The following is a 15,164-nucleotide window of genomic DNA, read 5'->3' on the forward strand; positions in this document are numbered from 1 at the left end:
ACTTCTTGTATCCCAAAATGCTTCCACTCAATAGCTTTACACTATTCCCTCCTGCCCAGGTTGCTACTACTCCCTAACCTCGCCTCCCCACTTCCTCTCCTCCAAGAAAGGACTATAATCCGGCGCGGTTTCCTTACTCGCCTCCCACGCCTCCTCCATCGCCCTCACCACCTCCTCCGGCAGCGGGCCCCGCTCCAACCCCGTCAATGTCTTTTCCAGCTGCGCGACACTACTCGCCGCGACGGTCATCCCGTCGCCTTTGCTTGCATCGAGTGCTGAGTGGTGCTGCACCCAGCGCAAAGCCACCTCATGGCCGCTAGCAATATCGTGTTTCTCGGCCAGAGCGCGCACGCGGGCGATGGCCCGCTGTTGGGCGTCGTTGCCGTAGAACTCGCGCATGATGGCTCCCACGGGGTTGTCCAGGAGGATGCGGCTGCCGCCGGCGGTGCTGTCATCTCTGGTGGCGGCAGTAGTGGTGGAGGTGGGGGAGGGTGGAGCGCCAAAGGAGCCGCCTGCACCAGGGGAGTAGGCATAGAAGGCGATGCCGTGCTTGCGGAGAGTGGGCAGGAGGCGCGACTCAGCATGACGGGTGAGGGCATTATAGTGGCCCTGGTAACAGTGGGGAAGCGGGAGGGATTGGGATTTACATATGGAGACAATCTCATCGACTTCGGCGGCTGAGTAGTTGGAGATGGCCCAGCGACGGGCTTGTGAATTGAGGACCGCAGAGGCGATGGCGGGGACGGTTTGAGAGAATGGCACGCTACGGTCGGGAAAGTGCAGATAGATGGTGTTGAGCTGGGGGATCTGGAGAGCTTTTAGGCTGTCGGCGATGGAGGCGGCGATTTGGTCGGGGGCGTGAGCACCAGGGGTAGAGATAACTTTGGTGTCGAGCTGGGCCCAGGAGAGATCGCTGCTACCGAGCAGGGTCTCAGACCCGCCAGGGTTCGTAATGGGATAACCACGAGCTGTGTCAATCGTGGTGTGCCCGTGGGCACGGAATGCATCGAGGAGGGGCTGTAGTTGCTCGAGGGTGTTCAGTTTAACACCATACGTGGTGTCCTTGTCACCAATGAAGCCGCAGCCGAAGATAATCTGAAGTTTTTGCTTGCCATCAGGTGCCATGTTGTCGAATTGGTCGTTATAGATCACAGGAAGTCGTCGAGATAGCCTGTCTGGAGAACTATTGCTTGATCCAAACACTCTCGAAAGTTACTTAGGAAGTCAACGTGTCGAGGAGAGCACGTTGGAACGCGAATTTAAGTCACTTCAGCATCACTGTTGCCCTCACATTCGTCCGCCGAAGTCCCTCGTCATGTGTATAAGCCAGTGAAATGCACAAGTGATAGATGAGTCGGAGAATCCTTCAATCCTTCTCCTTAGTCATGCTCCCTATGTGTAAAAGCCAGTGACAGGCACTTGTAATAGATTGGTCGGAGAATCCTTCAATGCCTCACCTTAGTCATGCTCCGGACGAGTTTGCCAGGGTCATAAGCCAGCTAGACCGCCGTAATATGCTCACCTGCACGCTTGACCTCGGGAGGATCAGCGCCAAGTGCTGGGCCAACAAGCCACAAGCCACAGGTCACAAATTCCAGCCGTGAGTGTAGTAGTAATCAGTCAATCATACTGTAATCGGAGAATGGTCTTTCTCGGGATCAACTGCAAGATCAATTTCGTCCGTGGCTGGCCCTGGGGACTTCAGTTTTTTCTTGTCCGTAAATCCGCTGGCTTACTGACCTACTCGCCAAGACTGTGCCAAGCGCACGGAGGATTTCCCTACCTAAGTGGATTTCATTGTTATGGCACTGCGATATATCGATAAATCGGCTCATGCACATAGAGTCATATCAAATGTGATCACACTGAAGCGTTATATCTGTTCGTGGCTATGGCTGTGGCTGTGGCTGAATGGGAACTTTTTGGAGCATTGGTCGCTGGAGACGTCATTTCTCAACGCTAAACGAGAGGAATTATAATCGTTTGTGCTAGACTTGATCAGGCTTGATGGACGTGGAGTTGAAGAAGGAGGAAGAATTGAGTCGATATCGCGAAACGTAGGCGGTAGGATGGTGGTTGATGTACTTCCAGGTTCGTGTTGGAATCCGCATTTCTTGGCAGGCCTCCCATGTCGCTCCTCATCGGATTCTTTGCCAGAACAGCCGGTTACTACAGCATCAGCCTCGTCCTGCTCCCTTAACCAATAGTAGGCATGGTGCAGTTCTCAGTACTTGACACGATAACCTGCTTTCTTGATCTGTTGATCCATTGACTAATCTACTCACGTATGGACCACTAACCTCATGGTCCCTGTGCATGCGCAATATCTGCGCAGATCTCGCTGCGACAAGGCTCCCTGTAATCGCAGGAACAATCACGAGTAAATAATGATAATAAAGAAAATTAGACCTTCAAAATCCGAGACTTGCTATAAGCGCGATGCCACCTCTCAAGGTAATGTACAGCAGGCTCCCTTCGTTGGACAGGCATAGCAACCTTGAGATTCTCAGCCTCGTGGGGCCCGAGGGGCCGAAGGCGCTGCTCCGCCACACACACCAGTTAGAGCAGAGCGCAGGCAACAATAGAGCCGGAAGTCCTCATGGCCACAGGAAAGTTTCAGCCTCACCTTACTAACAATGACCGACTGCCGATCGATCGGGCGGCAGGTTACTGTAAATACTTATTCGTAGTCCTTTCGTTCGTGATACCGGGGGCCAGAAGGCTAGCCGTCATCCTTCAATTGGCTAAACCCTGCCCTTTCTTACGCCTTGAGTGATCGGTCTTGTGCTGCTGCGCCCCGAAATGCCACGACTTCACCACGTTTGCTTTCCCATTTCTTTGCCTTCTCAGACGCTATTGATCATTTGCATGTGAAGGATCTGGAGTATGGATGCGGTTGAAGAATGCAATGGTAACCAGGCTGATTTATGAAAGGAGGATTCCTCGAGAGTTTCATTTTTCTCGAGCTTTTCTTACTCTCTTCAGCCTGGAGTGCTCTTATTCGAGCACTCTGGTATACTTACATATTGTTTAATATCTAATATCAAGTTTTTCGAATTGTCACACGTACATTATCTAGTACAAACCAAAGAGTCGGAACTTCTCCACACACGACATCGAGAGATCCATCCCCACTTATCACTTAATCCTCAGCCTCGCTGAACACCGGTCCTGAGATCGTCCTCATCCTTCGATCTGATCACAGCATATAAAGGCACAAATCATCATCTTAATAACGATTCTCCTGACGTCTTCGTAATCCGCCTTGGCTACGCGACCTGGTGCATACAACATCGCCAGTCGTACTTGATCGTCAAAGACAATCCATGATGTCGCCATATTCGGATGAGCAGAGACAACATATGAGGCAATTGAGAGCGAGAAATCGAGATGCCTTGCGTGAAGTCGCCGGACCTGATGCTGTTTATGGTATTGTGAGGCCTTTGGAAAAGAATCAAACTGTGAGAGAGGAGAGGGCTGGCCCAAGTAGGAGTGAAGGTGGGCGTACGAGTGGTAATGGGAATGGGAAGGGCAAAGCGAAGACAAAGGAAATCAGATTGAGCAGTGGATACAGACATGCTCTTGCCAGATGGAGTGGTCGAGATCAGGGTAGAGATGAGGCTGGAACATGGGGTTGATGACGCCAGAACCATTGATCCGAGTTGCTTAAAACTTTGAAACCCCTCTTATAGTACTTACTATCCTATAGAGACTTCATGGCGGATGCATAAGGGTGGATGGCATGGAGCATTCCAAGGCAAGGGTTCGACCGTCATCAACGACGTGAGGGCACCGCTTGGTTGCTCGCGACCAACAATGGTTATGCCAAGTACCATTGGTCGAGAGCAACCTAGTCATCGAAGCATCCACGCTGCCTGACAAGTAGCACTTCTAAAACCAGTACAAGTTCATTCAAATCGGCTGCCACATACGACGGTCTGGACCAGGACCATGACTGCTTAGGGGGCAGTTGTATGGAGCTACCGTTGCACGCTTGAACAGTTCGACTCTAATGATGAAAGATATGTTGACACGGACATATCTTCACGTATTTCCCCATCTCATAAATTGATGGTGAGCAAAGATGATGAAAACGACGGAACCAAACTCAGTCGATTATTTTGCTCAGCAATGACAGCTAACCAAAAAGCGATAGAGAGATATGGCGGGTCTTGCCCAAAACGGCAGTATTACCTGTTCGGGTAAATTATTGACACACGTGACGTCACAGGAATCAGTATGACCACTTCCCTCAAGCGCTCCATTGAGAGGAATAAGAAGTCTAAAGTACGAGGTGGTTGAAGGTATCCGAGATGATAAGTCCGAAGGGACATAGTCAAGCAAGGTACCTCCAGTAACTCGGTCACTATCTGAATTTGCAGCCGAACGCAGTGGAGGAATAGTAGCTGTTTCGCAGAATAGACCATGCGCGACTGGAGATACAGGCTGAATCCCACTGGTGAAGCCAGAGCAATAGAAACGTGCCATATATTGCCTGATCTGGAATATAGAAGTTTATTTCACGAAAAAGCTAATAATAAGAACTGGCTATAAGAATCCAAAGCCCTGCTGTCTTGGCCCGAATCCTCAGCATCAATACCACGATATACTACTCTGGAGCAGATTAGCCACAGCATTGCCATTGAAAAGATCCATAACCGAATACCAAATCAAACGTAACTCTAAGTGCCCAGCTGTCATCATCATGAGCACATCCGAACCCAAACTCCTCCTCACCGTCTTCGGCGCAACCGGCCAACAAGGAGGCAGCATCATCCGGACGGTCCTGTCCACGCCATCCCTCGCCAGCAAGTATCGCCTCCGCGGCCTGACCCGCGACCCAAGCAGCGCTGCCGCCCAGAAGCTCCATTCTCAAGGCGTCGAGATCAAGACCATCGACGTCAACGCCGACTCCACGACCATTGCTTCCGCTCTCCACGGCTCCTCCGTCGTCTTCGCCCTCACCGTCACAGACTACACGACCGACACGTACAGCACAGAGCTACGACAGGGCAAAGCCATCGCCGACGCGGCCATGTCCGCCGGAGTGCCGTATCTGATTTTCAGCACGCTGCCGCACGTCAAGGCCATCTCCGGTGGGAAGTACACGCTGGTCGGGGGCTTCGACGGCAAGGCCGAGACGGAGACGTATATCCGCGGCCTCTCGAGCGCTGGCCGCATCAAAAGCGCCTTCTTCGCCCCGGGTTGCTTCATGCAGAATTTCCAGCACATGATGGCGCCGCGGTCGCAGGATGGTGGCAAGACATATGCCATCGCGGGCGTGATGGACCCACAGACGAGAATGCCGCTTATCGACACGGCCGGCGATACGGGGAAATACGTCGGTGCAATCCTAGCCGACCTGGATGCGTACGAGGGAAAGGTCCTCTCTGCGGCGACCGAATGGCTGTCGATGAGTGAGATCGCTGAAAAGGTAGGTCGGGCGATCGGGAAGAATGTCGCGTACCAGCAGTTGCCTGTTGAGGTGTACAAGAGCTTTCTGCCGGAGAATGCCAGGCATCAGTTGGTTGAGATGTACTTGTACATTCAGGATTATGGGTATTTTGGTCCCGAGGGAAAGGAAGGCGTTGAGTGGACCGTGAGGAACGTGCAGGAGAGTGGAAGTGGTGCTGGGCAGCTTACGACTTTTGACAGCTTTTTGGTGGATAATCCGGTTCACATCGAGTAGCTACGGAGGTTCGTCGAATCTTGGATCTTGGATCTTGGTATGCTTGATGAGAAATGGAGGGTGCCAGGCAAAAGCACAGCACCGACATCCTTTATTTTGAACCAATATCCACCTGGGTTGGCATGGGACGTGTATCTGGATTGGGAGAAGACAATAATGGGAAATGTGAAACCAATGCTAAGCCTTTCTGCCATATGATCAAACCATGCTCGCCTACCCCGATGTTATATATAGAGAAGAAAAAAGCATACATTGCTAAACACCTCGCTATGCAAGGATGTCATGATCTGTACAGTCGTTGGGTTCGTCCAATTGTCATTCGAAAGTCATGGAGATATTTCCATCACGCTTCTGGCCAAAATCATCGTCGTCATCAGCCCAGGCATTGTGTTCAAGATTCAATCCTTGGAGGGCGGGAGTGCTACCTCCATGATTTGCGTAAGTCGAATTCCACCCTGTAGAAGATGGATCTGTTGCGTGCGATTTAAGTTCTGGTCTAGTGGCTGTGGATGTGGCTAAACCCCAAGGTCGGCTCTCGAGCTTCGTAGACGAGCTCAAAGCCAGTGGTGGTAGATAGCTGGGCAATTCTCTTGGTTCTATGTTACTAGAAGATTTGCGCCGATGTGGTTCGGGAGAGGCGTTCAATGATCGATGTGGACTTCCACGTGGAGAATTGTGTGGGCTCAGTCGCGGAGATATTTGGGGACTATATGCCCGCAGCATCGGCTGTAGTGATGATGTTCTTGATGGTCTGATATTACCAACACTGACGTCCACATCGTCCGGTCGAGGTGGAAGATTCATCCTGGCAACCTCCTCAGGTTTGAGATCTGGGGGGAGTCGAAGGTATTCGACTTGCTTTTCTCCGTCTCTTGTGTATGATGTGATTTGCATTGGTGGCAGAGTACTGTCCAGTTCACGCACCTCAATCATCTCACTTTCAAGTTCCTTCCGAATTGCATCAATGTCAAAGAGAACATTGAGATCTCCTTTTGAGGGGTCTTTGGGATCGTTCCCACTGTTGGTCCGCTTGTGTTGGCTGTCATTTGCATTGTATGTTTCCCAACCTTTCTTCTCCGCTAGTTTCCCTCTCTTGAAGAGTCCAAATCGTTTCTTCTCTGGTTTCTCTTCCGCTTTTTTCCGAGCCTCGTCAATCTCTTGAATGAGCTCTCTCTGTCTTTTTGCATGATTCTCAGGGTCTGGGTCTTCAATTTCAGTGAATTCATCGCTCTCGACTTCCCAGCCGGCTTCTCGCATCAGCCTTGGCATAGCAGTACGATAAGCCATGTGTCCGTTGACGAATTTCCCGACATCCATATTCTCGATCCCAGGAATACCCTCAACAGGGGCAAGACCTGCAACGCGCATGATTCCACCAGAAGTTGCACGAAACAAGTATCCCAGAATCCAATCATTTGAGGCATAACCATTGAGGAAGCGGCCTGAAACCACTGAACGAGCTCGCAGATATTCGTCCTTCTTTACCACCACAGGCGAACCAAAGAGGTATACATTTTGAATCAATCCATAAGCGCCGCGGTTGGACAGCTCCCTCAAACACGAGAAAATGACTCTGGAGCCGAGCGAGAAGCCAACCAACGTAATTGGTCTTTGGCCAATGTGCCTGTCAATCAAGGAATCAGCCAATATGAGGCCTGCAGCATTGGCACGGTCCAGTGAAACACTCCAAGGGTTATCAATCAGATACGCCAATTTTGAAAGAACAACTGGGAGCTGGATCGATGCCATGAGCGCGACCAGGATGGTACTTCCGAGAACTTGCTGGACTGTCTGCGTCAAGGCTTCTGTTGCAAGAATATTGATGGTATCACCCATGGACTGAAGCATCTCAGGTTCCCAATATAAGGAGTAAATGTCTCCCATGATCGGGTCAACGGTACTGTAAGGCAAACGAACGTCATCAACCTTGCCATTCATCCACCCAGCAACAGTCAGAATAAGATTGAGTCTCTTGTTGTTGTGTAAAGGTCGATATTCGAAGGTTTGGACGTGACCAGTGCGACGATCTGATGCTCGAACAGCGATTGTACCTCCCGCAAGTGTAGCACCAGAAGTAATCAATGCCGCACCACCAACTCCGCCCAAGAATCCAGCAGTGCCTCCGACACCGATGGTGGTGAAGCCTGCTGCTAGACCTGCTCCGATCACAGGGGCCAAGAGCCCTGCTGACAGACCGATAACAAGGCCCCCACCCACCGTGGCAAGACCCATCACAACATATTTTCGTTTCAGGCCTAGCTTTCTCCTGCGCTCCATATGGTCTGACTCGTCCCAATTTTCTTTGGCCTCTTCCTCTTGCATCTCTAAAGAATCAATGACTCTCTTTTCGAAGCGACAGATTTGGACCCAACTAATGTCCATCGTCGAACCGACTCTCTCTAGCAATCTCCTGGAGCGAGCATCATAGTCACTATCTGAGATGAGCACCAGAAATAGATCGCAAAGGACAGTCCATCGCAAATCCAGTTCGATCTGTTTCGATCGAGGCATATCTTCTGGACCATGAACTTCAGGCACTTCTTCTCCGTTTGTGACCTCTTTTAGAGGCGCCTCATCAATTTGGGTTGAAAGACGAGAAGAAGTAGAATTGCGAGCGCTTGAGACCGCGGGCGGTTCTAAGTCGGATTTGGATTCCTTGGCCATGGGATTCTTTATTCTTGCGTTGAGCATTAAAGGGGAGCTCAAATCTGAAGGTTGGACACCGTGGTCTGCCAATTGCTCAATCATTATCTGTTCGTCCACACTGATTTCCATGTGTGCGTATAAGCGGACCATGACCTTTTGTCCCCATTTATCCATATTCTCCAGCGCTCTGCCGAGTTCCTTCTTGGTAGCTCGAGTAGATTCCATAGCACTCAGGGCTTGAAACATCTTATGGATCGTTAGCCGCACAACACCGACGTAGGCTATCCGCTGGCCCTCGGTGAGAAGGTCCTTGGTTGCCTGCAATTGACTAAGGGCATCTCTTTGCTCTTCGTCCTCAAAGTCATCCAGATGACCTTCATCTTTGGACAAGTCTTTGGAAGAATCTTTGAATCCGTTCTTGAACAAATAGTTTGTGTCATCGTCCATACTCGTCGCAGATTGGGCATCTTCATCAAGTTGAACCCTTGTGTATCCTTTACCAGCGCCACCAATTCCTGAATATGGATTTGCCTCTTCTGCATCCTCTTTATTGCCTTTGGCGATAAGTCTGCCATTGTCATCAAATATATCGAACTCATCTATGGCAGGCATTGCCTGCCATTCAACCTCCTCCTCGTCGGAAGATTCGGCTTTCGTAATTTGTCGTTGATGAGACCATTCAGAAACGGTGGGACCGCTTGTACGGTTCTGTGGCTTCGTTATCGCCGTGGTTGCTATTGTCTGCGAATTTGGACTTGTAGGAGGTGCGTTTTCATCCGGCGACGGAGTAGGTTGTGAGTCAAACGAAGCGGATGAAGTGGTTTCCGGAGCGTTCGAGGGGTTTGAGGCATCATGATCTACTTTTCCTATGGGTGCCTCCCTGACCGCCTCCTTGGGGAACTCCTTGGGTATGTCCAGAGGCTTGTCAGCATTGTGTGCTGGAAAGGACTTCGTCGGCAGCTCTGTATGTACAATTGGCTCAGGCTTACCGTCCTGTGTTGGCGGCCTATTCTCCGTCGAAGCCCTTTGGCTATTTCTCTTCACGGACGTAGTTAGATTCTTTTCTAGCTCATCGTCCTCTTGGCTAGCCGTAGTTGCCTCGGCATCGTGAAAGGTATCAGTGTCATCTTCACTGTCATCCGAGACCGAGGTAGGAGGGGCAAGTCTTGGGGTTACAGGTCGTTTGGGAAGACCGAAGTCATCGAGTTCCGGAGGCTCGGAGACGGTGAGAGAGTGTCGTTGATCTTTCACGGATTGAGATTGCTGTGCGACTGTTCCGCTGCTCATAGTGGTACATTGGTGGGGTAGGTCAGCATCAGAGACAAGGCTGTCCGATGCCACCTGCCTGCCTGAGGGAATACCTGGGAGGTATGCAGGCGATGTCTTGTTGAAGATAGACCCGTGACTGGCTGGAGTGGCTACTTGCGGCCAGACAGTGGTTTACAAGTCTTTGAAATTGACCACGGACCGGCAATGATCTAGATTTTGAGTGTAAAAGAAACCCAGTCCGTGTCGGCAAGGTGTTACGAGTGATCGCGTGGAGAGGAATAGATGACAGAGACTCGAAAGCCCCCAAATTACGGGTTCTCTCCATTCGCAGCAACAAATTGTCACAGACATAGCCGATACCCATAGCGGGGCTTGGCGCCACAAAGCATATTAGGTAATCACAATGCCGCTTTGAGTTGTCTTTATTTCTCCGGTGTAAATGTCATGCCGCTTCAACATGGACAGTTTTCGATACAGGGCTAGTCAGGTCAGGACTCGAAAGAGCTGACTCCTCAATTGAAATAAGCTGTTCAATCACGGCATATTCTTTGGGTAATACATGAAGTATTAGGCCATAGACAGTCAAGTCGATTTGAGTGGAGGGACACATGTTCCCATATTGTACATATTTACACCTCTTCCCTGTCTCTCGGAGTATGCACGACCGTAGCAGTATTGTAAACGATATGCCCTTTGAACGCCGAGTAATGCTTTTCATAATGTCCCTTGCTCTAGCTGTACCAGTGTTATCCTTTTGGTGCGCTATTTGTTGGGCTTTGTAAATTTTTCCAGGGCCGAGAAGTCACCTTCGTCCATCTTCGCCCACACGCCTTCTATCCGCGCTCTTCGCTCCAGGCTTGTTTCTCTGTTCCTCAGGCTCTTCTTTTGTCGCTCGCCTGAGAGACATTTGTTGACCTCTCGCTTAATGTCGTTACAACTGCCGACGGCCTTCCATAGAAATCCTCGAGCGTGACATTCATCGAGTGCATTCATGATTTCCTCGCATCCTGTAGTCTGTCAGTAGGTGTGATATATACGCCTCGTCGGTTGAGAGCAATCGGGGACTCTGGACGCAGGGATGGAGCCTCTTCGCAAGGTCATGCCACCAGAGACAGAGCTCGGATCATCACTCACCAACATTGTCCTTTGTATGTAAATGGGAATGCATTTTGGTGGACACTCTCCTCCAGTATAGATCATGCGGCTCAAGCCAGTCCCACATGTGTGATCTTGCTGCGCAGGAGAAGGCTGGAGGTATATGGAATGTTGCAAAAGATCAGGTGTCGGCCTCGCAGATAGACCCTGGTCCGCAGTCTGCCAAGTCTTCAGCCTTATCCAATTCAACTATCTCAGCCTTGCATGCCAAGTCTACATCACCGCCAAAAAGTTCGCGAATTCTGCCAGTTCTGGCAAAGAATTGTTGGAAGTGGAGGAATTCTCTGACCGGAAAGTACATCAAGCTTGCAATAAAGGCGCACAGCAAAGATGTCCATGACACTGGCAACCACATGGGTGCGAAGGGGAGCAGCAGCACAATTTCCTACAAAATATCAAGTGGACGAGGCCGAACTCGGTCGAATATCACAACTTGCCCGTTTGCAACTCGAAGACGCCCGAGAAGACCTGCAGGAGGCTCAAACACCCAAGAAGTCGAAGGCCAAGGACTCAGATGATTCAGACTCAGACAACGGTGTCCCAACCGGCGAGCCCTCCGACTCGAGCAAACCCCCTAAAACTGGCAGCGAAGACGACGACCTTGCAGAGTACAACCTTGACGAGTATGATGAAGATCCAGTTGACGAGAATGGAGAGAAGTTTGCACTCTTCGGGAATGTGGGCTCGTTGGCATATCACGAACCACATGAACAAGACCCGTATCTAGTCCTGCCTGAGGGTGAGCAAGACTCCGATGACGAAAGAGAAGAACTTCAAATACTGGCAACGGACAACCTGATTCTGGCTGCTAAAGTCGAGGACGAAGTCGCCCATCTTGAGGTTCTCGTCTACGAGGATGATACAGACAATCTGTACGTTCACCACGATATCATGCTACCTGCAGTGCCCCTGGCTGTAGAATGGGTCAACGTACCTGTAGGCAAAGACGCCGGGTTGAGAACACATGGAAATTTCGTCGCAATAGGGACAATGAGTCCTGAGATTGAGATCTGGGATTTGGATATTGTGGACAGCATGTATCCAAACACCATCCTTGGACAAGAGCCAGAAGCAGCAAATCAAAATGGCGAAAGCAGTTCCACCAAGAAGAAGTCGAAAAAGAAGAAGAAGAAGACCAAGGCGAACGATGAATACCACGTCGACGCAGTCCTTGCCCTGGCCGCCAATCGACAGCATCGGAATCTCCTTGCATCAGCATCCGCAGACAGCACCGTCAAATTGTGGGATCTCAATACGGGGAAATGCGCAAAGTCATATACAATGCACAATGATAAAGTATGTGCATTAGATTGGCATCCAACAGAGTCTACTATCTTATTGAGCGGAAGTTACGATCGTACCGTTATTGCGACAGATATGCGTGCTCCAGACGCTGTAGCGCCAAAATGGGTCGTCGAAGCTGACGTCGAGAGAGTACGGTGGGACATCCACGACCCAAATTTCTTCTACGTCACTACAGAAGCAGGCACAGTGCATTACTTTGACGCTCGAGTTGTGCCGACATCTCATGACGGCCCCAGTAAGCCAATATGGACGCTCCAGGCGCATGACAGCCCTGTCAGTGCCTTCGATATCAACCCATCCATAACAGGGCTGCTAGCAACAGGCTCGGATGACAAGAAAGTCAAGCTGTGGAATATCAAGGATAATGTTCCAAGTTTGGTTGTATCGAGGAATCTCGAGGTTGGACGTATCTTCACAATACAATTTGCCCCTGATCCTGAGGTCGCGTTCAGGCTTTCCGTCGCGGGAAGTAAAGGTCAGCTTCAGGTTTGGGATATCAGTACCAACCCTGCGGTGAGAAGTGCCTTTGCCAACCGGGTAAAGCTACCGGAGACCAATGGCAAAGAGCGACTTGTTGGGATCAACCAGGATAATGATGAGGACGATGAGGACGATGAGGAGGACGAGAATGGAGGTGGTGGGCCAGCGCAGGATGGCTGGGAGTCTATGGATGAAGACTGAGAAAGGGGATCGCCCGCGTTCTCCCTGTATGATTGAACGAAGATTTTCATGGTTTGGATGATACCCCTTGATAATACAGTGTATCTTGGACGAGACTACTGCTCTTTCTGTGAAAGGCATGTTTTGCAGGCACAACGTGACACCCCCCTCGCTTAGAACTGCTCTCTACATGCTAAGGGAACTCAGTTTAGAGCCCAGGAGAGTCACAAAATAGATGGTAGGCATGTGGAATTGTCTAGACCGTCTTTTCACTGCGTTGCCTGCTTGCCTAGCTTATTCCATGCTACACCTAAAGTGCTCGCCCACAGAAAGCGCCTAATAGCATGTTGACGTTGGAATAATTTGTATTGATTTTGTAATGAATGTTCTATGATTGTCAAGTAGTCTTTTTGATGTACTAGTCTAGGCTCAATAATGTCAACTGACTAGTTCCTTAGGTAGTCAACCCTTGAAGCCAGAAACGGCAAGCCGGGATTTCCTTCAAGGGGCACCCAGCCTCGTTAGGTCGTCTCTGGCAACAGTCCATCCGCACGACAGAGCAACGGCGATCTCGTTAGTGATATTGCAGCGTCTTCATGCTCTCAAGCCGACTATCACTTATCTGAACTATGTGCCACTTTATACTTCTGCGCAAACAAAGTACGAAGTAGCTACAAAATTGGAAATATATTCCGTTGAATGACTGACAAGGCAGCCCGTCCAGATACTTACTTCAAATTAGTAGCTACTACCATACCTCTGCTTCAGATGATCCTCCGCTCGAATGGGTTCGAATTTCGCTTTCTCACCGAAATTCAGGCATGAAGGAATACATTCAATCACTTGATCTAGAAGTCCTTCGTTGAAAAATGCCACCGAGTAGCGATAGCGATTTGACACCGGCGTGATTACGCGGTGCAATGTGGACGTGTATTTTTCATTTGTCCATCGTTCTGTTTTATGGTCAATGATGTTTAAAGCCAGTGAAACATTCGCGTTCGATGTTTAGCAGCTAACACTTACCCATCATATCGCCTATGTTGACGACAAAAGCGTCCTGGATGGGCCTCACAGCGTGCCATGTGCCGCTGGGCTTGTGGAATACTTCGAGTCCACCCGCTGAGCGTTGAGATCATAAGTATTTTCAACCACAGTTTGAAGCAGAGTTTCTTCAGCGCAGTTCACTTACAATCGTCCTGCATCAGCAGTGTCAGTGCTCCAAAATCTGTGTGGGCACCAATGCCCCTCGACCTCTGGGCGGTCTCTTCTGTCGCAGGGGGATATCGATGTGCTCTGCACATAGGTATTGCTGACGTGATAGTTAGCATCAAGGACCACGCAGATTTTGTGATGCGCTCCACATCTAAAGATGAAGGAGGAAGGTCTCACAATTATCACTCCCGACAAACGAATCGAAATACGTCTCCTCCAGCTCCAAACTAAGCGCCATAAGTCTGAACACATCACGACTCAACAACCTCACCTGCTCGAAATACTGCATAAAAGTGCCGCGAAACTTGGATACCCCATCTTCCGGTTCAGGCCATTGGTTTGGTCCCTGCAGGAACCTCGTCGCACCCGGCATCTCCAAGCCAACCATAAATCCCTCCTTCTGGTCCGCAAAGCCAGCTTCGAGACTTTGCTCACCAACGCTCTCCCACCCGCGCAGGCAGTGGGACTTACCGCGATGGAGGGCCTGCTTGCGCTCCGGTGGCAGATTGAAGAATTGCCCAATCTCTTCTAGCAACGATTGTCGCAGTGCGACTGGGATATTGTGTCCTGTGATTTGGAAGAAGCCCGGGGATTGGCATGCTGAGCGCAGAGATCGTACGATTTCTTGGGTCTGAGTAGCGCTGCGGCGCGACGGGTCCAAGTAGCCTGATATATCAATCACGGGGATCTCAATTGTGGGACTTGAAGCGTCACCCATGTTTTGTTATTGGGTCGTGGTGGTATGAAGAGCAAAGAGGCTGTCGATGCTCTCATCGTCCTCACTGTAGGAGAGTTACACGTCCTCTGAAGCCACAGTCATCTCTAGGTGGATGGGGCTGTAAGTTGCAGACAAGAACTATGCTCCTCCGATTCAGATTGCAAAAGTGGTCTGCCTTGCAGTTTGCTGACGTGGCAGGCTAGTAAATAAGGTACAGTTTCTAGGCAGGCGGGTTCTCTACCTTCAGTCGCTATGATCAACGGAGAGGAACGGCGCTATCAGGAACACGAAGTCTGGGGATATGCATTCACGACTGGAATATTTTAATCTGATTGGTCAAAATGGAGGTTGTCGGTTGCTATCAATGAGGGTAGATATCATTGCCGGGTCTAATGGGTAGCACATACATATCTATCTACGGACATCACCACTCCACTCTCCTTATCTCAACCAGCAATGCTGCTAGTTACGCTTGTGTGACAGGACTAGTAATTCCCGAGGGTGTGGGTG

At 50.2% G+C, this 15,164-nt stretch overlaps 5 protein-coding genes across 5 annotated transcripts; 2 read left to right on the forward strand and 3 right to left on the reverse strand.

The window, feature by feature from the left end:
- Positions 1-66: 66 nt before the first annotated feature.
- On the reverse strand, positions 67-1,125 carry LTR84_008541 (uncharacterized protein; the record flags this gene model as incomplete). Its single annotated transcript, XM_064852086.1, has 1 exon — positions 67-1,125. The coding sequence occupies one exon, from the start codon at positions 1,123-1,125 to the stop codon at positions 67-69; it is 1,059 nt and encodes a 352-aa protein (XP_064701683.1).
- A 3,580-nt stretch (positions 1,126-4,705) lies between these two features.
- Positions 4,706-5,689, forward strand: LTR84_008542 (uncharacterized protein; the record flags this gene model as incomplete). The annotated part of the gene is made up of 1 exon (XM_064852087.1): positions 4,706-5,689. One exon carries the CDS (start codon positions 4,706-4,708, stop codon positions 5,687-5,689), a length of 984 nt encoding a protein of 327 aa, XP_064701684.1.
- Positions 5,690-6,004: 315 nt separating this feature from the next.
- Positions 6,005-9,622, reverse strand: LTR84_008543 (uncharacterized protein; the record flags this gene model as incomplete). Its single annotated transcript, XM_064852088.1, has 1 exon — positions 6,005-9,622. One exon carries the CDS (start codon positions 9,620-9,622, stop codon positions 6,005-6,007), a length of 3,618 nt encoding a protein of 1,205 aa, XP_064701685.1.
- A 1,467-nt stretch (positions 9,623-11,089) lies between these two features.
- On the forward strand, positions 11,090-12,745 carry LTR84_008544 (uncharacterized protein; the record flags this gene model as incomplete). The annotated part of the gene is made up of 1 exon (XM_064852089.1): positions 11,090-12,745. The coding sequence occupies one exon, from the start codon at positions 11,090-11,092 to the stop codon at positions 12,743-12,745; it is 1,656 nt and encodes a 551-aa protein (XP_064701686.1).
- A 717-nt stretch (positions 12,746-13,462) lies between these two features.
- Positions 13,463-14,654, reverse strand: LTR84_008545 (uncharacterized protein; the record flags this gene model as incomplete). Its single annotated transcript, XM_064852090.1, has 4 exons — positions 13,463-13,677; positions 13,748-13,843; positions 13,914-13,920; positions 14,130-14,654. 4 exons carry the CDS (start codon positions 14,652-14,654, stop codon positions 13,463-13,465), a joined length of 843 nt encoding a protein of 280 aa, XP_064701687.1.
- Positions 14,655-15,164: the final 510 nt, after the last annotated feature.

Source organism: Exophiala bonariae (assembly GCF_035927105.1).
Source record: "Exophiala bonariae strain CCFEE 5792 chromosome Unknown scaffold_32, whole genome shotgun sequence".
Lineage (NCBI taxonomy): Eukaryota > Fungi > Ascomycota > Eurotiomycetes > Chaetothyriales > Herpotrichiellaceae > Exophiala > Exophiala bonariae.